We start from the raw sequence: 26956 nt of genomic DNA, 5'->3' as shown, positions 1-26956 counted from the left end.
GACCCTGCTGGCTTGTCATTGTTGATAGACAGCAATAACGTTTTCACCTCTTCCACACTCACTTTACGGAATTCATAATTACAATGCTTGTCTTCATAATTTGGTCAGATATACTTTGATGTGTAGTGTCAGCGTTTGTTCCATGTCATGCCTAAATTTGCTAAGCTTGCCAATTAAAAAATAATTAAAGTTGTTGGCAATATCCATGGGTTTTGTGATGAATGAGCCATCTGATTCAATGAATGATGGAGCTGAGTTTGCCTTTTTTCCCAACATTTTATATAAGGTGCTCCAAAGCTTTTTACTATCATTCTTTATGTAATTAATCTTTGTTTCATAGTGTAGTGTCTTCTTTTTATTCAGTTTAGTCACATGATTTCTCAATTAGCAGTACATTTGCCAATCGGTTGTGCAGCCAAACATATTCCATTTGCCTCATCCTTCTCCACCAAACAATTTTTCAATTCCAAGGGGATTTAACAGTTTTTACAGTAATTTTCTTAAAGGGTACATGCTTATTAGTAACTGGAATAAGCAATTTCATAAATGTGTCAAGTGCAGCGTCTGTTTTCTCCTCATTACACACCACAGACCAACAAATCTTATTTTTGTCAAAAACATAGGAATCGCTACAAAACATATTGTATTATCTCTTATACACTATATTAGGCCTTTGGAACTTTGGTTTTCCTAGATATGGCTACTATATTGTGATCACTACATCCGATGGATGGATACTTCTTTCAAACAAATTTCTGCAGCATTAGTAAAGATGTGATCAATACATGTTGATGCTTTCATTCCTGTGCTATTTGTAACTACCTTGGTAGGTTGACAACCTGAACCAGGTTGCAGGCACTGGTTACAGTTTGAAGTTTTTTCTTGAGTGGGCAGCTTGAGGAAACCAGTCAATATTTGAATCACCCAGCTAAACATACCTCTCTGTTGACATCACATACATTATCAAGTATTTAACACATGTTTTCCAGATACTGACTGTTAGCACTTGAATGGGCTTTAGGTGAGGCAGATGAACCTGTAGCCATATTACTTCAACAGTATTTATCATGAGATCCTCTCTAATCTTTACAGGAATGTGTTTCTGAATATAAACAGTAACACCTCCACCATTGGCATTTCTATATTTTCTGTAAATGGTATAACCTTGTATTGCTAGCACTGTATCATCAAATCTATTCTCTAAGTGAGATAGTCATATTATGACTGTCACCTTTTACTCGCAAATTATTGATTTCATGAACCTTGTTTCTTAAGCTACATACAGTGGGGCAAAAAAGTATTTAGTCAGCCACCAATTGTGCATGTTCTCCCACTTAAAAAGATGAGAGAGGCCTGTAATTTTCATCATAGGTACACTTCAAATATGACAGACAAAATGAGAGGAAAAAAATCCAGAAAATCACATTTTAGGATTTTTTATGAATTTATTTGCAAATTATGGTGGAAAATAAGTATTTGGTCACCTACAAACAAGCAAGATTTCTGTCTCTCACAGACCTTTAACTTCTTCTTTAAGAGGCTCCTCTGTCCTCCACTCGTTACTTTATTTATTTATTTATTTTCATTTTAACTTTATTTTACTAGGCAAGTCAGTTAAGAACAAATTCTTATTTTCAATGACAGCCTAGGAACAGTGGGTTAACTGCCTGTTCAAGGGCAGAACGACAGATTTTGTACCTTGTCAGCTCGGGATTTGAACTAGTAACCTTTCGGTTACTAGTCCAATGCTCTAACCACTAGGCTACCCTGCAGCCCTTGTATTAATGGCACCTGTTTGAACTTGTTATCAGTATGAAAGACACCTGTCCACAACCTCAAACAGTCACACTCCAAACTCTACTATGGCCAAGACCAAAGAGCTGTCAAAGGACACCAGAAACAAAATTGTAGACCTGCACCAGGCTGGGAAGACTGAATCTGCAATAGGTAAGCAGCTTGGTTTGAAGAAATCAACTGTGGGAGCAATTATTAGGAAATGGAAGACATACAAGACCACTGATAATCTCCCTCGATCTGGGGCTCCATGCAAGATCTCACCCCGTGGGGTCAAAATGATCACAAGAACGGTGAGCAAATATCCCAGAACCACACGGAGGGACCTAGTGAATGACCTGCAGAGAGCTGGGACCAAAGTAACAAAGCCTACCATCAGTAACACACTACGCCACCAGGGACTCAAATCCTGCAGTGCCAGACTTGTCCCCCTGCTTAAGCCAGTACATGTCCAGGCCCGTCTGAAGTTTGCTAGAGAGCCTTTGGATGATCCAGAAGAAGATAGGGAGAATGTCATATGGTCAGATGAAACCAAAATAGAACTTTTTGGTAAAAGCTCAACTCGTCATGTTTGGAGGACAAAGAATGCTGAGTTGCATCCAAAGAACACCATACCTACTGTGAAGCATGGGGGTGGAAACATCATGCTTTGTGGCAGTTTTTCTGCAAAGGGACCAGGACGACTGATCCGTGTAAAGGAAAGAATAAATGGGGCCATGTATCGTGAGATATTGAGGGAAAACCTCCTTCCATCAGCAAGGGCATTGAAGATGAAACTTTTTTTCCCCCACTGTATGCTAACTTGGGCTATTTTGAGCATTTTTCTTCTGGGATGCTTACTTGTTTGTATTGATTTACTGGGAGGCTTAGCAGAAGTAGATATGCTCATGTTATTTATGTTAGTGCAGGGTGAGCTGCACACAATGGTCTTCCTCCTAGAGCACACCACCTCAGTGCTAACAGTATGCATCTGGTTTGTAGGCACATGATTACTGCATGCAATAGCTGTAGGATCAGCAGTGGCATTCAGAGCAGTTAGAGGGACATTTGGTTACTTACATTGTGTCTACCAACGCCCTTGGTGTAATGTACATTTGCTGAAGCATTATGACAACTCTGCATCACAATGGTAGTGATTAGCTGAGCTGGGCTTGGGTCATTGATAAGTCATTGTCTCAGCACAGCCTTATAATGCTGTGAAAGGATCCAGGAACACAAATGATAGGGTGGATCCCTTCCTCCTTATAAAATGTGTTGTTTGTTTCCAAAAGGTATCTAAATTGTCAACAAAAGGTACACCCAATTAGCTGCAATAATCACGTAGCCAGTTGTGAAGAGAAAAAATCCTGCTAAAGCATTCAATGCCACAATTCAGAGAGGGCACACGACCAGATATGATGGGTCTTTTGTTAGTGTCTAGCAGAGAGTCAATCAGCCCTTTAAAATTCAGTTTCAACTGTTCAGAGCTGCCCTTCATAATGTCACTAAACCCACATGGACTACGATATAATCGATTTCCATGTCCTGACGTAATACATTCGGGAGCAGCTTAGTAATGTAATTTATTCGATCTCCAGGATAGGACATTGTTTTTGCACCAGGAACGGTTGCTCCCGGCACCTGGTGCAGGCCTCTGACAGATAGAGGAGCCCCGCTCGATACAGAGCAGGGGCGAAAGTTTGTCGACTTCGAAATCGTAGTAGTAGGCACTGTGGCTGAAGACATGGGCACGCCCAGCATCGAAGGTGCAGAAAGGTCAGGCTCCAGGACAGCGAAACTATTCATTGTTTGTATCCTCACGGGGCCTCTCGTTGGGAGTGTAGACTGCTTTGCGGGAGTCCTCAGTCTTCGGCTTCCACGGCTCATGACATGCGACCAACGTTGATTGCCTTGCTCCGCTTGCTGTGCTTCTTCGATGGGGGAGCTCTGGGCAACACCGACCAGTTGGATAACGACAAACGACAAGGCGGAGATGTATCCAACAAGCGCGAACGCCATCCAGCCACCGGCGTAGAAAATGTAAACATTCCACTCTGCGTTTTCCCCAGTTTCTTACGTAGGCTAGCGACGTGCGTGATCAAGGAAGCCACCTTGGAACTGAGTGATCCGGTTTGTCCCGAAATAAAGCATAGTAGATAAAGCTCCTACAGCACTGGAACTGTTCATTTCTTTCTCCAGACAAAGAGGGCTCCATTGCAAAAACTCCTCTGGTACCAACTTCGTTAGCTTGATGGCTAGCAACTTAGCATATCAGTCAAGCAGGCTTCAAACTGTAAGCAGGATTCCGGGACAAGAAATAGTGGTCCTGGCGGATAAAAGCTAACCTTGTCGCAGAGTCCACTTAGAAACAAGTTCGGTGTACGTATTTAATTGATCAAACGTTTTTTTTTAATAAGTGTGGAAGTGATATGGAGAATCAGGGCTTAGCAGCAAAACGCAGAGAGGATAAGGAGTTACAGATGATTGGAGGGATAGATATGTGGAGGGAGGAGTGGAGCGAGAGGAGAGTGGAGGGAGAGAGGAAGAGGAGAGTGAAGAGAAGGGAGAGGAAGAGAAGAGTGAAGAGGAGGGAGAGGAGAGTGGAGAGAGAAGAATATGGAGAGGAGGAGGGGGAGGGAGAGGAGGAGGGAGAGGACAAAGCAGAAGGAGAGGATGAAGCAGAGAGAGTGGAGGAGGAAGAGGGAGGAGAAGAGTTAGGACACACCTGAGACAGGAGCTTACATTTCCATGGAGTGTGTCTACCCCAAGTTCCACAATTCACCCTTGTACCTCATAGCCTGGGCATAAAGTGAAAGTGGCAGTGATTTTGGAGTTGTTTTAATAACCTCTCTGAACCACCCATACCTGATTCGGGTTTGAATTTGACAACATACGGTGTTATCGCCACAAATCGTCATATTAAACATTCCTGAAAATACAAGTGTCTCGCATGCTTCAAAAGCCTACAATCTTGCTAATCCAACAGCGTTGTCAGATTTAAAAAAGGATTTACAGCGAAATAATATGATGCGATTATCTGAGCACAGACTCCCGTATCAAACTACTTGATCAACCAGCTCTTGCGTAACAAAATCACAGATTGCATTGAAATAAATCGTTTACCTTTGAAGATCTTGCTCTGTTTGCAATCCCAAGGTTCATTGTTACACAATGAATGGTCTTTTGTTCAGTTAAATCCATTTTTAATTGCCTAACACAAAACATTTTGTGAACGCTTATCTCGTTGAATTTCGTGTCATTCAATTTTCGATGAAACATCCGACGTAAATACACAGACTATACCTGACTTTATCCAGTCATGTTTGGTTTCCTTGCAATCAACTGTTTGTTTGTAACACAACCAAACTTGATGGGTCATTTTGCGGGACGTATTGACCCGGGAAAAAAACTATTGGAAGACAACGAGTGACGAGCTCATTGTGCACCAATTATATGACCACTGTCTCGTTGATTGACTGTATTTTAACCCAATGACCACTGATCGTCTTGAAATCTAGCTCGGTAGATAGCCAATGAGCTGAGGTAAGTGGCAATATGCAATGGTTGTGTGTTGGAAGACCAACCCATGTCGTAAACGACAGCACGAAGAGTCATTCGCAATTGAAATTTTATTCCGGAAGGAGCTACGCATTTTTCGCACGGCGTTGTTTTGGTAAACGCGCAGATTCAGCTGTTTATATATCAATTAGTATGACGACTAAGTCAGGGAAAGCTAAATCTAAGTCTAGATATACAGATGTACACACAATTTTAGAATAAATTGATCGTAAAGTGAGACAGAGATTGTTGTAGGACGATTCATTTAGCGATTCCCAAGTGGAGGAATATTTTTTGAACGGAGAGGACACCGTTGTAGCCATTGTGTATAATATGTAACGTGCCTGCAGAAGAGGAACAATGTCACCGTTTTGGACTGGTAAGTTCCTCCCATGCTAATGCCTTGTTTGAAATTAACAATAGAAAATATTATTTGTGAAATGAAATAGCCTATTTGAGGCTGTTGAATGGACAGCAGGCCCACAACAATGGCCAAAATGAAATGGAGACAGTAGATCTAGCTGGTCTGTCATAATATAAGAGACAGTAGATCTAGCTGAAATTTCATAATAGAAAAGAGACAGTAGATGTAGCAGGTCTATAATAATATATTCAACCTTATGTTCCCTGTACTCTATATATATATATATATATATATATATGTTTATTATACCTCAGCAGCCCAATATTGTGTAGAGCTTTGGCAAAGTGGGTGATGTTATATCCTTCCTGTTTGGCACTGTCCGGGGGTCTCATCGGATGGGGCCACAGTGTTTCCTGACCCCTCCTGTCTCAGCCTCCAGTATTTATGCTGCAGTAGTTTATGTGTTGGGGGGCTAGGGTCAGTCTGTTATATCTGGAGTACTTCTTCTGTCTTATCCGGTGTCCTGTGTGAATTTAAGTATGCTCTCTCTAATTCTCTCTTTCGGAGGACCTGAGCCCTAGGACAATGCGTCAGGACTACCTGGTATGATAACACCTTGCTGTCCCCAGTCCACCTGGCCTTGCTGCTGTTCCAGTTTCAACTGTTCTGCCTGCGGCTATGGAACCCTAAACTGTTCATAATTACTCTAGAGGTGCTGTCCTGTTGCATCCTCTACAACTACTGTGATTATTATTCATTATTATTTAACCCTTCATCTATGAAAAATCTCGACCATGTTCTGTTATAATCTCCACCCGGCACAGCCAGAAGAGGACTGTCCACCCCTCATAGCCTGGCTCCTCTCTAGGTTTCTTCCTAGGTTTCGGCCTTTTCTATGGAGTTTTTCCTAGCCACTGTGCTTCTACACCTGCATTGCTTGCTGTTTGGGGTTTTAGGCTGAGTTTCTGAGATATTAGCTGATGTACGAAGGGCTATATAAATACATTTTATATGCTATATGTGGAGGACTGAGGGTCTTCCAAATATTGAAAGTGTGTAAATAGTTACCCATGTTATTTTGTAAATGTATATATTTTTTTCTTCATATTCTTTCCCCCATTTATTTTTATTTTTTTAATTGAGGGGGGGTGTTAGAATACAATTTTGGCATTTTGTATATAGTTATTTGTTTCAAAGTGTATACCTTCACCAATTTGGCCACTTGGGTACATTTGGGCTACTTGTGTGGGACACCTGGGTGACTTCATGATAAATGTCATGTAGCACACTCATTTTGGAAGTTATCATTCTGAAACTTTGCACAAGTACTGTTGCCCTCTTATAATTTTCACTGAAATTGTCCCCATCATCCTATCTGAATGTTTGTTTTATCTTGTTCATTTTAAAGATGATGATACAACAATAAAAAAAACGTATGTTTATTTTCATTGTATTATCTAAACCAGATCTATTGTGTTATATTCTCCTACATTCAATTCAGTGTTTTCTTTCAAATGGTACCAAGAATATGCATATCCTTGCTTCTGGGCCAGAGCTACAGGCAGTTAGATTTGGGTATTTCTTCAGGTGGAAATTGAAAAAAGTAGGGGGGTAGCTCTAAGAGGAAGTGGTAGGAAGTGATATCTGTTCCAGAGCTTGTAATGGATTACAACAAGAAAATGGCCAAGGTTGACCATCTTGACCAATTGAGGAGCTATTACAATGTTGGACGCACAGGCTGAAAATAGTGGAAGTATGTGTTTTGGGGGAAGCTCAACATTGTCATCATAAATGAGTACATTGTGTGGGGGACCCTGCAAAAGCCTCTTCCCAGAAACCGCATACACTGGTCCCTGAAGGCATTCAAATGCAGCGTGTGCATTCACTTTGTGATATGGCTACAGAGGCATGAAGAGGGGAGCCAAGAGTGTGGCACCAGTACGTATGGACTGAGTTGTAACTCATTTGAAAGCAGGCTCCTTTGAATGCTCTAAGTGTTCTGTGCCACTTTGCAGGATGGGAAGTGCTTCTAGAAGTTCCATGACATGTTGTAGGCTGAATGCAAACACTAAGGTGACATTGTGAAATATTAATTTGTCCTACAAATCTTTTATTTTCTCTGAGCAGTTGTTGTGTTTTGTATCTTCTCTGTTTATCTGTCGCAATTATAATAATATAATAATATAATATAATATACCTTCCAGCATAACATCTTTGATTTGTCCTCTTCGAATAAACCTATTTTTCTCCCCCTGATTTGCTTTGGGGTTTGTGTAATTGTACAATAGCAATTGCTAACACTTTCTAATACTTGTTGCATTAATTGAATTGTTGTCAAAGTAGGCTACTATTTCTATATTTGGTGTCAGGCCTGGTCTGTACTAAATCGTATTGAGAGAGGTTACCTACATTTTCCAATAGTCTCTGAGTAGTTGTTTGCATTTTTACATTGTTACAGAAGAAAGAATCGTTGTCAATCAAATTGCCCACTTTGCACGGGTTTTGAAATACTTTTTGAATATTGTCCTTTGGTCACATTTTGATTATTTTATTTATTTATATGTAAATAACATTTATAAATATATTATACTTGGTACATTTTGTACACTTCACACAATGGAAGACAACATTTGTTTTATTCCTATTGACATGAATGCAGTGTCATTAAAGAGAGGTTGTACTCTTTAAAACTAAGTAAACTTTTTTTGCTATGTCTGTTTGTTTTAAATGTGTGAGAACATGAGTTTATCTTGAAAATCCTCAGTAAGCTACAGCAGCATTCTATAATTCTAATGGGGTCTAAAGGGTTAACTTCTTCTCTGGAAAATATTATTGTATTTGGTCAAACACAATTCTCTCCATCAGTTTACTAAGAACATGCAGGAAACTGATTGGGCGGCTGTTAGAGCCAGGAAAGGGTGTTTTGCTATAGCTTCCTTCCACACATGTGAACACACACACTCCTTTAGGCTTTGGTTAAAGATATAGCAAATAGGGGTGGCAATACAGTGTGATACCATTCTCAATAGTTTCCCATCAAGGTTGTCTATACCTTGTGGCTTATCATTATTGATGGATAACAATAGTTTTTCTACCTCTCCCACATTAACTTGACCAAATTCAAAACATCAATCATTCTCATTCATTATTAGACATTTTATACACAAATTGGATGGTTCACTGTTCAATGTTGTAATTTAACTTCTGAGTTTGTCCATTTTACTAGTGAAATAGTCATCTAAATGATTGGCAATATTGAAAGGTTTTGTTATAAATTAGCCATCAACTTCAATGAACGATAGAGATGAATTGTGTTTTTTGCCCATGATATTATTTAGGTACTCCAAAGTCTTTTTCCATTGTGTTGTATGTCATTTATCTTGGTTTGGTAATATAATTTCATATTTTATGTTTAGTCACAACATTTCTCGATTTAGAGTATTTCAACCAATCAGCCCCGAGGAGCCTGATTTGTTTACCACCTCTTTTGCATAATTTCTTTGAACCATATAATTTTTCAAACATCACCAATCCAAAGGGCACTAAAACAAAAAACCAAGCTCTCTCTCGTTCGTTGCACACTGTCAGGTTCCCAGGTAAAATCTGACAATATCGCAAATGTTATTTTTGTACTAGTTGGCTGTACCTGCACCAAAACTCCAGTATTGTTCCTTCGTAGCCTGTTCTCTATCTTCCTATTAAATAGGGAGCCAATAGGGAGTTTTCAGCACTTTGATTTCCATGACTGATCACAGTATCGAATCGCAATACATATAGAATCGTGTGAATCGCAATACCTAACGTCAAGGCACCTAAGTATCGTAATAATATCATGTTGTGAGGTCTCTGGCAATTCCCACCCCTAGCGGGGACACAATCAATGAGGGCACCATCCTGTTCTGTACCCACTCTCCAAGGAGAATAGATTAAAAGGGAAACATGTAGCTCTCATAGTCGATAAACTTTATAGTGATAACCAAATGTTCCGAGACACCAAGACTACTCCATGGCTATTCTAAATATGATAAATTCCCATAGAGGAGTCAAATAATGGAATACCCAATACTATACATGGTAGGGATTGTAATAAAACAATATATAGGAAAACAATAAAATACAACAGTTCATAAAGAAATAAACTACACTATACCATTCAAAATAGGGAATGGTGTAAAATAATTAGTATTCAACTTTCTATTTATTTAATTTTATAAATAAATTAGCATTAGAAGAAAGGATAATTAGCTAAATAATACATCATCTAAGGAACTGGAAACACAAAAGTACTCAGAATCAATACAGTAAACAGAGGACATAGAAGAGGACATAGAAGGCACAGTATGTGGGTATGTGCGGGTGTATTGTGATGGAAGGTTGGGTGTTTGTTTTTGTGTTTGGGAAAATGTAGAGTTGAGTGAAAATAGTTGAAAATACCATGTGTGTCTGCGAGCAGGGGTTGTGAGAGAGAGCTTTCAATTTTGTGCAGATATGGTATATACATTTTAAAATAAATTATTAATATAGATAATTTAGCTCAGTTGGTAGAGCATGGCGCTTGTAACGCCAGGGTAGTGGGTTCGATCCCCGGGACCACCCATACATAGAATGTATGCACACATGACTGTAAGTCGCTTTGGATAAAAGCGTCTGCTAAATGGCATATATTATTATATTATTATTATATATTATGATGAAATGGTCCCCAACCCTATACCCTGAACACCCACCTGAGCGACCCATACACTAAAGAGAAGTCCTTATATGTTTCATGGGCCTACTGTGAGTAGCCTATACGCAATCTAAAACAGAAGAATAAATGCAGTAAGAGACCCACTAAAGCAGCACCGCGGGGTTGGTCCTACAAAGCCAAAGCCCCCTGATTGGTGAGCATACAAGGAACAAGGAATTTCTCAATGCTGCTAATGAGAACCTTGACGCCCTTGTACCTAGCCGTTGGAAATTCCGGTGGGGTGCCCCCACCCAGGTAGTGACAGTGCTAGCAACAGTAGCTGCAGTAACCCATGGGGAAGTGGTCACACTCAGACAATCAGAGAGGGGGCCAATTATTGTGGCCCTGGTGGCAGGAAATGATCAAAGGTCTGACTGCACAGAGGTACTTGTGAAGATGGGTCACATCAGGGGACAAGCGTGTGTGGGTTGGAGGGAAGGGGGGTATGCGAGCTCAATTATCTAGGACTAGATATTGTTTAATCAAAAAAAAAGTTTTGTATGCCTTCTCAAACAGCTGCAACTGTATATGCATTCGCACATCAAGTCTTTTCTTGAGTTGGGCTCGGGGATGAAACAACACCTGAGCCTGTGGTTGTTTGTGGAGCAAAGGGGTCTAGTATGTGTGTGTGTGTGTGTGTGTGTGTGTGTGTGTGTGTGTGTGTGTGTGTGTGTGTGTGTGTGTGTGTGTGTGTGTGTGTGTGTGTGTGTGTGTGTGTGTGTGTGTGTGTGTGTGTGTGTGTGTGTGTGTGTGTGTGTGTGTGTGTGTGTGTGTGTGTGTGTGTGTGTGTCCCACATCTGTTGCTATGGGGTTAGGATGTTAGTGCCAATATTGGATGAATCACAATAACTGTTTGCTAAAATAATAATTGCTTGCCAAAAATGTATTCTTTGTAATGACAATACTGGTTATAGATAACAATCCTTCCAGGGTTTTTCTTTAATTTGAACTATTTTCTAAATTATAGAATAATAGTGAAGACTGAAATAACACATATGGAATCATGAAGTAACCAAAAATCCAAATATATTTTACATTTGAGATTCTTCAAAATAGCTACCCTTTACCTTGATGACAGCTTTGCACACTCTTGGCATTCTCTCTATCAGCTGCATGAGGTAGTCACCTGGAATGCATTTCAATTAACAGGTCTGCCTCGCTAAAAGCTCATTTGTGGAATGTCTTTCCTTCTTAATGCACCTGAGCAAATCAGTTGTCTTGAGGCATGGTAGGGGTGGTATACAGAAGACAGCCCTATTTGGTAAAAGACCAAGTCCATATTATGGCAAAAACAGCTCAAATAAGCAAAGAGAAACGACAGTCCATCATTACCTTAAGACATAAAGGTCAGTCAATCCGGAAAATGTCAAGAACTTTGAAAGTGCAGTCGCAAAAACCATTGAGAGCTATGATGAAACTGGCTCTCATGAGGACCTCGAAAGGAAAGGAAGACCCAGAGTTACCTCTGCTGCATAGAATAAGTTCATTAGAGTTACTAGCCTCAGAAATTGCAGCCCAAATAAATGCTTCACAGAGTTGAAGTAACAGACAAATCCCAACATCAACTGTTCAGAGGAGGCTGCATGAATCAGGCCTTCATGGTTGAATTGCTGCAAAGAAACTACTACTAAATGACACCAATAAAAAGAAGATACTTGCTTGAACCAAGAAACACAAGCAATGGACATTAGAGTGGTGGAAATCTGTCCTTTTTGATTTTTTATTCCAACCGCCATGTCTTTGTGAGACGCAGACTAGTTTAACAAATTTTCTCCGCATGTGTAGTTGGGTGAAAGACGAGGCGAGTAAATTTGGTGTCCGAATGCCATTCATTTAACATAAAAAGATAAACATGTATAAATATAACATTAAATCACAATATATATAATAATGGGCGACATATTGTATCTAAAAAATATTTAAAAACTTGAATAACTTTTTTCTGGATTTTTGTGCTTCATCAATGTCATTCAGTATAACAAAGGAAAAAGCCATTTTAAAGCATCTCACATGATAGTAATCATGTGACAGTGTGTGACATCACAAAGAATACCCATTGAAGACCCTCTATCAATGTCATGAGGTGAGTAAATCTCTCTGAAAAATGTGGTGATTTCTCCATTTCACCATTTTGTAACCTTTGTATAACAAAACCGCATGTCTTTAAGTACAACACAGAAAACATACTTATAATGATATTATTTTATAAAAAGCTATATTAAATATGAAAAGTAAGGATAATCTTTATAGATCAAGGTCATTACTTTACATAGGTGGCCAAGGAACTGCCTGTTAAATATGTTTATGGATGAAATCCGTCCTTCAGTATCACACTTTTGTCCTTCAGCAAAACAAAAGTGTCATGTTATACCACAATGTCACCCAATATGCTGAATGACAGTAGCTTTGTTATCTGCTCTGCGATAGGGGGCAGTATTTTCACGTCCGGATGAAAAGCGTGTCCAAAGTAAACTGCATGCCACTCAGGCCCAGAAGCTAGGATATGCATATCATTAGTAGATTTGGATAGAAAACACTCTGACGTTTCTAAAACTGCTTGAATAATGTCTGTGAGTATAACAGAACTGATTTGGCAGGCAAAACCTTTTATTTTGAGGTGAATCTGTTTTTCATTAGTTTTCTATGGCAAGCCCGTTTTAATAGAAATATGCTTGCAGTTCCTATGGCTTCCACTAGATGTCTTTAGAAATTGGTTGATGTTTTCCTTTGAATAATGAAGAAGTAGCCCTTTCCTTTCTGGGAGTGGACTCTTTTGTTTGGGGCGCGCAACCTGGCGCTCGCTCCTCTTTCATTTTATCCGCTATTGAACACAGTTTATCCCGACTTAAATTTTATTGATTATTTACATTTTAAAATACCTAAAGTTGGATTAGGAAAGTTGTTTGAAATGTTTGGACCAAGATTACAGGTAATTTATTAGACAATTTGTAATAAAATTTGGGCGATTTGGAACCGGTGTTTTTCTGAATCAAACGCAACAAATAAATTGACATTTTGGGCATATAACAACGGAATTAATCGAACAAAAGGACCATTTGTGATGTTTATGGGACATATTGGAATGCCAACAGAAGAAGATCTTCAAAGGTAAGGCATGAATTATATAGTTATTTCTGAGTTTTGTGTCGCGCCTGGCGGGTTGAAATATGATTGGCATGTGTTTGTTTGATGGGGTGCTGTCCTCAGATAATAGCATGGTTTGCTTTCGCCGTAAAGCCTTTTGAAATCTGGCACGGTGGCTAGCTTAACAAGAAGTTAAGCTTTATTTTAGTGTATTGCACTTGTGATTGTATGAAAGTTAAATATTTCAAATAATTTCATTTGAATTTGTCGCTCTGCCATTTCACCGGGTGTTGTCAAATCAATCCCGTTAACGGGATTTGATCCATTTTACTAGGGTACATTCATATAAATCGCAATAAAAATAAATTATTGGCTTTATTCTTGAATATAACTAATATGAAGGCATAGCTGACACTACAATGAACATAAAACATATTTTTAGGGAATTGTAATTGCTGTTCTTTTTTTGCTACTTTGAAAAGGAGGTGTGTTGGTGTGGGGGTGCTTTGCTGGTGACACTGTCTGTGATTTATTTAGAATTCAAGGCACACTTAACCAGCATGGCTACCACATCATTCTGCAGCAATACCCCATCCAATCTGGTTTGCGCTTAGTGGGAATATAATTTGTTTTTCAACAGGACAATGACCACAATCAGGCTGTGTAAGGGCTATTTGACCAAGAAGAATGATGGAGTGCTGCACCAGATTACTTGGCCTCCACAATCACAAGACCTCAACCCAATTGAGATGGTTTGGGATGAGTTGGACAGCAGAGTGAAGGAAAAGCAGCCAACAAGTGCTCAGCATATGTGGAAACTCCTTCAAGAAAATAATTCCAAGTGAAGCTGGTTGAGAGAATGCCAGGAGAGTGCATTGCAATCAGGGCAAAGGGTGGTTACTTTGAATAATCTCAAATATAACATTTATTTTGATTTGTTTAACACTTTTTTGGTTAGTACATGATTCCATGTGTTATTTCATAGTTTTGATTTCTTCACTTGTCATTCTACAATGTAGAAAATAGTAGAAATAAAGAAAAACCCTTGAATGAGTAGGTGTGTCCAAACTTTTGACTGGTACTGTATATGTTTTGATAACCATATATAATACAAATTGAGGTGAGGATGTTGGAAATGATTTTGGCGGTTGATCTGCTTCTATTCTGTGGGTCTGTGTGCTCTTTTCGAGGGATTGGTACGCGATCTCTCGGGGTCCCTGGGATCCGGGGGGTGGTGGTGGTCTGCTGGTCACTGGGATGACAACCCAACTTGGAATGGGGAAGGGTTTAACGGGTGGAATAGTGGAGAACAATTGGAGGTTTACTTACTTAATTGTAATGGCTTAGCAGATAATAAGAAATTACAATCAGTATTTAGCTGGCCAAGGTAGATGGATGATTTTAAGTATGTTATTGAACCATATATATATATATATGTGTGTATATATATGTGGTTCATTAATCAATACAGTACAAATAATGATGATCCATGCGTCTTTGAAAAAATATATTTAATAATTTATCAAACCTACAAGCAATACAAGACTCATATGGTTTTAAATACCTAAATGGACCGTAAAAGAAATCACTCTACAAACTACCAACTTCATGCACTCAAGGAAATCACAAATGTCATGGATATACTGAAACTTGTGGATGGATGGAGGCTTAAATATCCTGATCCAAGTGAGATATACATGGCGGAGGCTCAATCAAGCAAGTTGTCTTGACTACTTTTTTTATGTAATTCTCGCTGGCACCAAAAGTTGAAAAAGTGTTGATAGGGGACAGAATGCGGTCATACCATCAAATAATAATTGGCATATACACTATTGTTCAAAAGTTTGGGGTCACTTAGAAATGTCCTTGTTTTTTAAAGAAAAGCTAATTTTCTGTCCCTTAAAATAACATCAAATTGAAGAGGCGATTCCGTGATGCTGACCTTCTAGGCATAGTTGCAAAGAAAAACTGTTATCTCAGACTGGACAATAAAAAGAAAATATTAAGTTGGGCAAAACGTCAACGTCTTCACTGTTGACGTTGAGACTGGTGTTTTGCGGGTACTATTTAATGAAGCTGCCAGTGGAGGACTTGTGAGGTGTCTGTTTCTCAAACTAGACATTCTAATGTACTTGTCCTCTTGCTTAGTTGTGCACCGGGACCTCCCACTCCTCTTTCTATTCTGGTTAGAGACAGTTTGCGCTGTTTTTTTTATTTTTTTTATTTACCTGTTATTTTACCAGGTAAGTTGACTGGTAACACATTCTCATTTATAACAACGACCTGGGGAATAGTTACAGGGGAAAGGAGGGGGATGAATGAGCCAATTGTTAACTTGTCAACCAAAGATTAGGTGACCTGTGAAGGAAGCAGTACACAGCGTTCTATGAAATGTTCAGTTTCTTGGCAATTTCTCACATGGAATAGCCTTTTTTTCTCAGAACAAGAATAGACTGCTGAGTTTCAGAAGAAAGTCCTTGTTTCTAGCCATTTTGAGTTTGTAATCGAACCCACAAATGTTGATACTGCTGATACTCAACTGGTCTAAAGGCCAGTTTTATTGTTTCTTCAATCAAATCAAAATCAGATCAAATGTATTTATATAGCCCTTTGTACATCAGCTGATATCTCAAAGTGCTGTATAGAAACTCAGCCTAAAACCCCAAACAGCAAGCAATGCAGGTGTAGAAGCACCTACACAATCATACAATCAGACCAACAGTTTTCAGCTGTGCTAACATAATTGCAAAAGGGCTTTCTAATGATCAATTGGCCTTTTAAAATTATAAACTTGGATTAGCTAACACAACGTGCAATTGGAACACCGGAGTGATGGTTGCTGATAATGGGCCTCTGTACGCCTATGTAGATATTCCATAAAGAAATCTGCCGTTTCCAGCTACAAAAGTTATTTACAACATTTACAATGTCTACACTGTATTTCTGATCAATTTGACATTATTTTAATTGACAAAATATTATTTTATTTTTTAACAAGGACATTTCTAAGTGACCCCAAACTTTTGAAAGGTAGTGTATAAAAAAAAACTGAACTATGACATTTACAAGCACCTTTTTTAGCCTCGTTTCTTCTTGGGTATGACGCTATAAGCTTTGCACAACGGTATTTGGGGAGTTTCTCCCATTCTTCTCTGCAGATCCTCTCAAGCTCTGTGAGGTTGGATGGGGAGCATCACTGCACAGCTATTTTCGGTCTCTCCAGAGATGCTTGATTGGGTTCAAGTCAAGGGCTCTGGCTGGGTCACTCAAGGTCATTCAGAGACTTGTCGACCAAAGAGTTCGATCTTGGTTTCATCAGAACCGAGAATCATGTTTCTCATGGTCTGAGAGTCCTTTAGGTGCCATTTGGGATCTCCAAGCGGGCTGTCGTGTTCCTTTAACTGAGGAGTGGCTTCCGTCTGGCCACTCTACCATAAAGGCCTGATTGGTGGTGTGATGCAGAAATGGTTGTCTTTCTGGAAGGTTCCCCCATTTCCAGAGAGGTACTCTGGAGCTCTGCCAGAGTGACCATCAGGTTCTTGGTCAGCTCCCTGACCAAGGTCCTTCTTACCCAGATTGCTCTGTTTGGCAGGGCGGCCAGCTCTAGGAAGAGTCTTAGCGGTTCCAAACTTCTTCCATTTAAGAATGGAGGTCACTGTGTCCTTGAGGACTTTCAATGCTGCAGACATGTTTTGGTACCCTTACCCAGATCTGTGCCTTGACACAATCCTGTCTCGGAACTCTACAGACAATTCCTTTGACCTTGGTTTTTACTTTGACATGCACTGTGAACTGATGGAACTTATAAACACAGGGTTGTGCTTTTCCAAATCATGTCCAATCAATTGAATTTACCACAGGTGATTTAAGTTGTAGAAACATCTCAAGGATGATCAATGGAAACAGTATGCATCTGAGCTCAATGTCGAGTTTCATAGCAAAGGGTCTGAAAACGTATCTAAATCAGGTATTTCAGTTTCTTATTTGCAATACATTTGTAAAAAAGTATTTAAAAAACTTTTAGCTTGGTCATTATGGGATATCGTGTGTAGATTGATGAGGGAAAAAAATATTTGATCCATTTTAGAATAAGGCTGTAATGTAACAAAATGTGACCCGATTCAGGAAACTAGGCGTATGTCGCAAGTCACAACTTCACAGGAGAGCCGTTTTAAAGTAGAAAATGTTTTTTTTTATCAAAATGCATATTTTGGGCAGAAATGCCTTCTCGAACATGTGAAATTTGTACCTTAATAACAAACTTGTATACCATCTGTAAATACAAATTAAATTGTTAAATTACGAGCCTTGTTGGTTAACCCACAGAAAAAGTGAGCAACCTTTCCACTAGCCATTACTGGCTGAGATAATGAGTGGGCTGGACATGCCGAGAGAGGAGAGAGGATTAGTTTGCCATATTGAAGGCTTCTGTCTTTTTGAGCTCGTCAGTCTGTGCTGGTAATCTTTTCGAAATGTGGCTTTTAAAAAATGATTGTGTTGTGGAACTGCATAAGAGTTGCTCTCCACTTTCTGGAGGATCAAGTTTTGAAATCAGTGGAGTATGATAGCTAAAGAGAAGGAGAAAACACCTGTCTCCGGATTACATCTTCAAACTAAGAGCAACCGTGGTATGGTATTCCTGACAGGGAGACGCGTCCATCATGCATGATGATGTATGCAAGACCGTCTAGAGTTAGCTAGCTACATTTTCAGATATGACATGTTTCTAATTTTGACAGAAAGTGGTTTCATTTTAAGCTAAAGTGTACTGTTAGCTAGCTAGCTAACATTAGCTGGCTGGCTCCCTAGCTGACGGTTATTATTTATTTCCCAGAGCCGTTTGCTTTTCTAGTTAGAGCCTAATGTTAACTAGCTAACATTGGACCTGGTTGGTTAGCTGCCCGCACTGTGGAATTATTGGCACTTTGTTCATTGTTGTTTAACTGACATGTGTGGTCTTAAACCTTGTTTACCTAGCTAGGTTCTTTGTTTGTGAAAAAAAAACTTTCAAAACAAAATTACTTTCCTATTGTTCCTAAAATGCCGTGTATGATATGCCATTTTGTAGCTTTGAGTCTCTACTTTTATCCAATGTAAAATACACCATTTCACATTTTACTACAAAAGACTGAATCAAGATTTTGAGTCACATATGTGGAAAAAGTCAAGGGGTCTGAATAATTTTCGAATGCACTGTATACTGATTGTTTAAAGCTAACTACCAAAACTATTGCTGATGGTCTACCTGAACATTCAAAATAAATATAAAGTAAGCCCCATTCAGCAGGTACAGCCAGATGAGAGTTGTGTCTCCGGTAGCTTACTTTAATTCCAGTAAATCATGCTTTTCAACAGTGCATAGATAACAATAATGTACAAAATTACATAGATTGTCACAGCTAATAAAGCATAATATTGCGCAAGCAATCTAGCATTTGAATGCTGAAATTTCCACACATACAATTGAAGTCGGAAGTTTATATACACCGTAGCAAATAAATTTAAACTCAGTTTTTCACAATTCCTGACATTTAATCGTAGTAAAATGTCCCTGTCTTAGGTCAGTTAGGATTACCACTTTATTTTAAGAATGTGAAATGTCAGAATAATAGTAGAGACAATGATTTATTTCAGCATTTATTTATTTCATCACATTCCCAGCAGTCAAAAGTTTACATACACTAAATTAGTATTTGGTAGCATTGCCTTTAAATTGTTTAACTTGTGTCAAACGTTTTGGGTAGCCTTCCACAAGCTTCCCACAATACAATAAATTGGGTGAATATTGGCCCATTCCTCCTGACAGAGCTGGTGTAACTGAGTCAGGTTTGTAAGGCCTCCTTGCTCGCACACACTTTTTCCAGTTCTGCCCACAAATGTTCTATAGGGTTGAGGTTAGGGCTTTGTGATGGCCACTCCAAAACCTTGACTTTGTTGTCCTTAAGCCATTTTGCCACAACTTTGGAGGTATGCATGGGGTCATTGTCCATCTGGAAGACCCATTTGCAACCAAGCTTTAACTTCCTGACTGATGTCTTGAGATGTTGCTTCAAAATATCCACAAAATGTTCCTACCTCATGATGCCATCTATTTTGTGACATGGACCAGTCCCTCCTGCAGCAAAGCACCCCCACAACATGATGCTGCTACCCCCGTGCTTCACGGTTGGGATGGTGTTCTTCGGCTTGCAAGCCTCCCCCTTTTTCCTCCAAATATAACGATGGTCATTATGGCCAAAAAGTTCTATTTTTGTTTCATCAGACCAGAGGACATTTCTCCAAAAAGTACGATCTTTGTCCCCATGTGCAGTTGCAAACCGTATTCTGGCTTTTTTTATGGCGGTTTTGGAGCAGTGGCTTCCTTGCTGAGCGGAAATTCAGGTTATGTTGACATACATGTAGGACTCGTTTTACTGTGAATATAGATACTTTTGTACCTGTTTCTTCCAGCATCTTCACAAGGTTTTTTGCTGTTGTTCTGGGATTGATTTGCACTTTTCACACCAAAGTATGTTCATCTCTAGGAAACAGAACGGGTCTCCTTTCTGAGCGGTATGATGGCAGCGTCCTCCCATGGTGTTTATTCTTGTGTACTATTGTTTGTACAGATGAACGTGGTACCTTCAGGCATTTGGAAATTGTTCACAAGGATGAACCAGAGTTGTGGAGGTCTACAATTTTTTTCCTGAGGTCTTGGGAGATTTCTTTTGATTTTCCCATGATGTCAAGCAAAGAGGCACTGAGTTTGAAGGTAGGCCTTGAAATACATCCACAGGTACACCTCCAATTTACTCAAATTATGTCAATTATGTCAATGTTTGAAGGCACAGTCAACTTAGTGTATGTACATTTCTGACCCACTGGAATTGTGATATGGTTAATTATAAGTGAAATAATCTGTATGTAAACAATTGTTGGTTAAATAACTTGTGTCATGCACAAAGCAGATGTCCCAACCGACTTGCCAAAACTATAGTTTGTTAACAAGAAATTTGTGGAGTGGTTGAAAAACCTAGTTTTAATGACTCCAACCTAAGTGTATGTAAACTTCCGACTTCAACTGTATGTGCAAGAAACAGACCGCCTACCTCACCTTGGTCAGAGCATGAAGCTTGTCACAGTGCGTAGTTTGACTAGGCTACTGACATTCCTTAGGGCTGTTCGGGATGCAAAATGACTTGAATATCAATGACTGTCAACACAACTACATACTTAGTTTGACACTGAAGGACAGGGTGCATCAGTTGTCACAAAAGATTAGGCATTTTTCACTAGGTAGAAAGAAAGTAATATGAGCAAAATCAATGATTCATAATGTTTGAATCTATTTTCTTGGGGTCCAATGCAGTCATATCTTAAACATTTGAATCAGGGACCGATGTGTATCGGTGAATTACATCCGTAGTAAATTTGTGAACATATTCATTGTATGTTGTTACAATTGTTTCTTGTTCTAGACTTGAAATATTGAACTCTGTCGTTTGACTCCATATTTGATTTTTTTTCTGTCATCAACATGAGGACCTTTTTGAATGTTGCGTACCCGCGACAGTTGTCGGACCAACCAATCTGTGCTGTGCTTAGCCTAATTACTTAAGCGAGAAGCAGCAGCCCTGGAACAAAGAAATCCCAGACTCCCTTATCAGGTTAAGAGTAGTTTATGTTCAGGGAATCCTGAATTTATTCAACCATCTTTCTGGACTACCCGGCAGGTGGCCTCAGCATGCATATCTGCAGTTGGATGCTTCTCATTGTTTGTGGTTGTTTAGGGTATGTTTCGGGTTGTTTGTGGTCGTTTTAGTTTTTTTGGGGTAACTTTTTGTGGTTGTTTGGGGTTGTTTGAGTTACCTGTTTGTGGTTGATTGGGGTACCTGTTTGTGGTTGTTTGGGGTGATTAGTAGGACCCCATATTTCTGATCGGGCATCATGAAGACAGCGCTGGACCCTCTTTACCTCTTTGGCAATGAGACGGCAGTCCACCTCGTTGTAGCTTTCTCGTATCTCTGCTACCGTGGTTAAAGTTGCTACAGCCGGGTTGATGCCAAATGAGATCCTCTCCTCAGAGACCAGCCTGAAAGGGAGGACGTCTGGGCCAGAGCCTAGATGAACACATAGAATTACAGAATTACATTGTCAGACACAAATCCTGGTCAAACTGACATTGGTAACACAACTGACTCAAATATGTTTCTGTATTTCTGGAAACACAACTGACTCAAAATGGCTGGCATATAGTCAAAGTCATCATGAGATGATTCTAATAGATTATAAGGGGTCGTAGATGCTAAAGGAATCATAATGTGTTATACAGTATCTGCAAGCTTTAAGTAAATTGACTACACGGTCTTGAGTCCATGGCCAGTTAATGATCAGACAAACACCTGTGTTGCGTAGCGCCAGGTAGTTTCCCAAGTAGGCTGTTCCCTGGTTGTAGATGACTCCTACAGCCCCTGGACTCAGCACTTCCTCAAACAGGTAGGTGGGCCCGACGCGCCACACCAACGAAGCGTGCTGTTTCCATATAGATGGCGTTCCAATGAAGGCACACACGTCAATCACCGCCGTGGGTTCCATGGAAATGTACTGACCCGGGAACGGTTGGATGTACAGCATCTGACAGTGAATCAGAACACATAGAGAGTTCTCTGCATTTTCACAGCACAGAGTGAGTAAGGGAGTAGACAGTACTTCAACCAATGACATGAGCTACAGCTAAAAATCACAGCAGCAGCGGAAAAATCGCCAATGGCCTCCAACACAACAGAAGTTTATTCGATCATCTTTCAATGTAAAATGGATGAATTTACTCTCTCCTACTCCTGTACCTTTGCTGCTCCAACCAGTTTCCCATTGAGGTGGGCCGTGACCTTACAGCTCTTCTTCACGTCCTTCGCCATGACAATGGCCAGATGGTGCCACTGACCTGGGGTCAGCTGACTGGAGCATTTGAACCTCAGAGAACCTGGCAGTGGGCTAGGGGTCCGCACCTCTGGCTCCATCATATCTGGCAATTAATACATCAATCAATTATACAACAATCAATCAATCACAGAAGGAGTTGCAGTCCAGATCAAACAGTAATAAACTAAAATTACAAAAATCCACCTTTTGCTAAATCTTTCTAAAATTAGGTAATTCAGAGCAATCATAGCCCCAATCCCAAATTGACTCCTAGACCACTTGTGGATATCTGAGAGAATTTGACAGGTGTAAGCAATAATGGTAATCTCTCTTCCTTGCCCTGTCATAACATAGTTGGAAGTTATATCATAATGTTTATACCAATCAAATCCTTTCAAATTCCAGAGTGCACAGGGTGTAGGGCAGGGGTCTACAACCTTTTCAAGCATGAGAGCTACCAGTCTTCAATTGAATGATGCCAAAGCCACGACACAGTGAACACTGAGGCTGTACCCTTACAGTTTTAAACAGTAACAAATAAATAGTCTATTGTGTATATGTGAGCATAATGTAGGCCTACCAACAAAACCAATTTAGCAAATCCCATTACATGTTCACATGGATATAGCTTTTGATTTCTATGATATAGCCTACAGTAATCTATATGTGACTCATTTTGGAAACTAGGCGTATGTCGCACGTCACTACTTCACAGGAGCGGCATTTGAATGTAAACATCTATTTTTTTTATAAATTTTTTTTTTTTTTAATAGAAATGCCTTCTGGAACATGTGATCTTTCATGTGCCTTAATAACAAACTTGTATTCCATCCATTAATATGAACAAAAATGTTAAATTAGTCTGTGTATAGTCTGTGTAGTAATATTATTTGAATCAGAAAGCCATTTTCATTGCTAGTTATAGCCTAATGTCAGCTAGCTAACATTGCACATAGTTTGTTAGCTACCTGAAGAATCATACCACAGCTATGACAATATTTGTATTGGTAGTAGTATGAGTTGGGATTATGCCAGTTCATTGTTTAGCTAGCTAAGCTATATGTCTAAACAAAATACTCCACTTCGGCCGGATTATTTCATGACCCATCAAATTATGTGTGTATGTGGGTGTGTGTGGGTGATTACAGCCATCTATTGTATTTCATGAAGATGTGTACATGTCAAGACAATAGTGACCCATACACTTAGCTACAGTAGATGTGGCTGGGAAGTGGTTATAGCATTTCCTTCACATGACCCATCAATTTAAACACTTTGTTTTTGATATTGCTACTATGTAAGCAACCACTTCACTGTACTATTTACACGTTCTGTATCCTGTGCATGTGACAAATACACTTACATTCTATTTGATATAGCATGTGTTTACCACATGGCCTCATGTGACCCCTTAAATAGAAGGGTGGGGCTAAGGCTTAAGAGAGTGTGAACGATGCTGAATCGGTGTAGACAAAGAAGAGCTCTCCAGTAGGGGTACCAAAACATTAATCAACTTTCTAAGAATAATTACTTTGCCATTGTTCCTCAACTGCAGTGTATGATTATACCATTTTGAAGCTCTGAGTCTCTACTTTTATCCAATGTAAAACACACAATTTAAATCTCAAACACTGCCCCTTTAATTAATACATCAACTTTTTTACCTGACTAGGTTTTCAAAGACAGCTTGAAATGTAGCCGACATGTTTTGTGCTCTTTTAGGAAGCAGTATCCCCATTGCTGATCTATACTTAGACAAAATTGGGCTAATAACTTGGTAACTAGCAAAGAATATAAACAAATGCGCACAAACGCAGCTCAGATTTGAACTGATCTGAAAAGCATGATTGAAGCCTGCTAGTCGGCTACCCCAGCCATTAGAATTCTACTCTGTTGCACTTTAGCTCTGCCTACAAAATCACAGACTCAATCTTGCAAAGTTAGATTTGTTTTGGTGTGTTGCATTGAAAAGCGGTTGATATAATGTTGATCCGATCGCAGAAAAAACATTGATCTACATTACCGGTCAAAAAACACCTACTCATTCAAGGGTTTTTCTTTATCTTTACTATTTCCTGCATTGTAGAATAATAGTGAAGACATTACAACTATGAAATAACACAAATCATGTAGTAACCCAAAAAATGTTAAACAAATCAAAATATATAGCCACCCTTTGCCTTGATGACAGCTTTGCACACACTTGGCATTCTCTCAACCAGCTTCACCTGGAATTCTTTTCCAAGAGTCTCGATGGAGTACCCACATATGCTGAGCAGTTGTTGGCTGGTTTTCCTTCACTCTGCGGACCGACTCATCCCAAACCATCTCAAATTGGTTGAGTTCGGGGATTGTGGAGGACAGGTCATCTACATTTACATTTACATTTAAGTCATTTAGCAGACGCTCTTATCCAGAGCGACTTACAAATTGGTGCATTCACCTTATGACATCCAGTGGAACAACCACTTTACAATAGTGCATCTAAATATTTTAAGGGGGGAGGGGGTGAGAAGGATTACTTTATCCTATCCTAGGTATTCCTTAAAGAGGTGGGGTTTCAGGTGTCTCCGGAAGGTGGTGATTGACTCCGCTGTCCTGGCGTCGTGAGGGAGTTTGTTCCACCATTGGGGAGCCAGAGCAGCGAACAGTTTTGACTGAGCTGAGCGGGAACTGTACTTCCTCAGTGGTAGGGAGGCGAGCAGGCCAGAGGTGGATGAACGCAGTGCCCTTATTTGGGTGTAGGGCCTGATCAGAGCCTGGAGGTACTGAGGTGCCGTTCCCCTCACAGCTCCGTAGGCAAGCACCATGGTCTTGTAGCGGATGCGAGCTTCAACTGGAAGCCAGTGGAGAGAGCGGAGGAGCGGGGTGACGTGAGAGAACTTGGGAAGGTTGAACACTAGACGGGCTGCGGCGTTCTGGATGAGTTGTAGGGGTTTAATGGCACAGGCAGGGAGCCCAGCCAACAGCGAGTTGCAGTAATCCAGACGGGAGATGACAAGTGCCTGGATTAGGACCTGCGCCGCTTCCTGTGTGAGGCAGGGTCGTACTCTGCGGATGTTGTAGAGCATGAACCTACAGGAACGGGCCACCGCCTTGATGTTAGTTGAGAACGACAGTTTGTTGTCCAGGATCACGCCAAGGTTCTTAGCGCTCTGGGAGGAGGACACAATGGAGTTGTCAACCGTGATGGCGAGATCATGGAACGGGCAGTCCTTCCCCGGGAGGAAGAGCAGCTCCGTCTTGCCGAAGTTCAGCTTGAGGTGGTGATCCGTCATCCACACTGATATGTCTGCCAGACATGCAGAGATGCGATTCGCCACCTGGTCATCAGAAGGGGGAAAGGAGAAGATTAATTGTGTGTCGTCTGCATAGCAATGATAGGAGAGACCATGTGAGGTTATGACAGAGCCAAGTGACTTGGTGTATAGTGAGAATAGGAGAGGGCCTAGAACAGAGCCCTGGGGGACACCAGTGGTGAGAGCGCGTGGTGAGGAGACAGATTCTCGCCACGCCACCTGGTAGGAGCGACCTGTCAGGTAGGACGCAATCCAAGCGTGGGCCGCGCCGGAGATGCCCAACTCGGAGAGGGTGGAGAGGAGAATCTGATGGTTCACAGTATCGAAGGCAGCCGATAGGTCTAGAAGGATGAGAGCAGAGGAGAGAGAGTTAGCTTTAGCGGTGCGGAGCGCCTCCGTGATACAGAGAAGAGCAGTCTCAGTTGAATGACTAGTCTTGAAACCTGACTGATTTGGATCAAGAAGGTCATTCTGAGAGAGATAGCGGGAGAGCTGACCAAGGACGGCACGTTCAAGAGTTTTGGAGAGAAAAGAAAGAAGGGATACTGGTCTGTAGTTGTTGACATCGGAGGGATCGAGTGTAGGTTTTTCAGAAGGGGTGCATCTAATGCAGCATTCCATCACTCTCCTTCTTGGTCAAATAGCGGTCATTGTCCTGTTGAAAAACAAATGATAGTCCCACTAAGCCCAAACCGGATGGGATGGCGTAGCGCTGCAGAATGCTGTGGTAGCCATGCTGGTTAAGTGTGCCTTGAATTCTAAATAAATCACAGACAGTGTCACCAGCAAAGCACTCCCACACCATAAAACCTCCTCCTCCATGCTTTACGGTGGGAAATACACATGCGGAGACCATCCGTTCACCCACACCGCGTCTCACAAAGACATAGCGGTTGGAACCAAAATATTCATATTTGGACAATTTCCACCGGTCTAATATCCATTGCTTGGCCCAAGCAAATCACTTCTTCTTATTGGTGTCCTTTAATAGTGGTTTCCTCTGAATAGTTGATGTTGAGATGTGTCTGTTACTTGAACTCTGTGATGCATTTGTGATTTTGGTTGCAATTTCTGAGGCTGGTAACTCTAATGAACTTATCCTCTGCAGCAGAGGTAACTCTGGGTCTTCCATTCCTGTGGGGATCATCATGAGGGTTTCATCATAGCGTTTGATGGTTTCTGATGGTTTCTGCGACTGAACTTGAAGAAACTTTCGAAGTTCTTGAAATTTTGCATATTGACTCACAT

The 26956-nt window shown here is 40.3% G+C and overlaps 1 protein-coding gene across 3 annotated transcripts in view; it reads right to left on the bottom strand.

Moving 5' to 3' along the window:
* The window catches only part of wdfy4 (WDFY family member 4), a 250546-nt gene that overhangs the window by 156650 nt on the left and 66940 nt on the right, over window positions 1-26956 (bottom strand). For all 3 annotated transcript variants that reach the window (XM_046353520.1, XM_046353519.1, XM_046353518.1), the window contains exons 22-24: window positions 22334-22512; window positions 21890-22121; window positions 21462-21607 (exon numbers count right to left, since the gene is read on the bottom strand). In XM_046353520.1, coding sequence (XP_046209476.1) covers window positions 21462-21607; window positions 21890-22121; window positions 22334-22512 — 557 coding nt within the window. The remainder of the gene's footprint in view (window positions 1-21461; window positions 21608-21889; window positions 22122-22333; window positions 22513-26956) is intronic.

The sequence above is a fragment of the Oncorhynchus gorbuscha genome, linkage group LG06 (assembly GCF_021184085.1).
Source record: "Oncorhynchus gorbuscha isolate QuinsamMale2020 ecotype Even-year linkage group LG06, OgorEven_v1.0, whole genome shotgun sequence".
Classification (NCBI taxonomy): Eukaryota; Metazoa; Chordata; class Actinopteri; order Salmoniformes; family Salmonidae; genus Oncorhynchus; species Oncorhynchus gorbuscha.
This window is presented reverse-complemented; position numbering and strand designations above follow the sequence as displayed.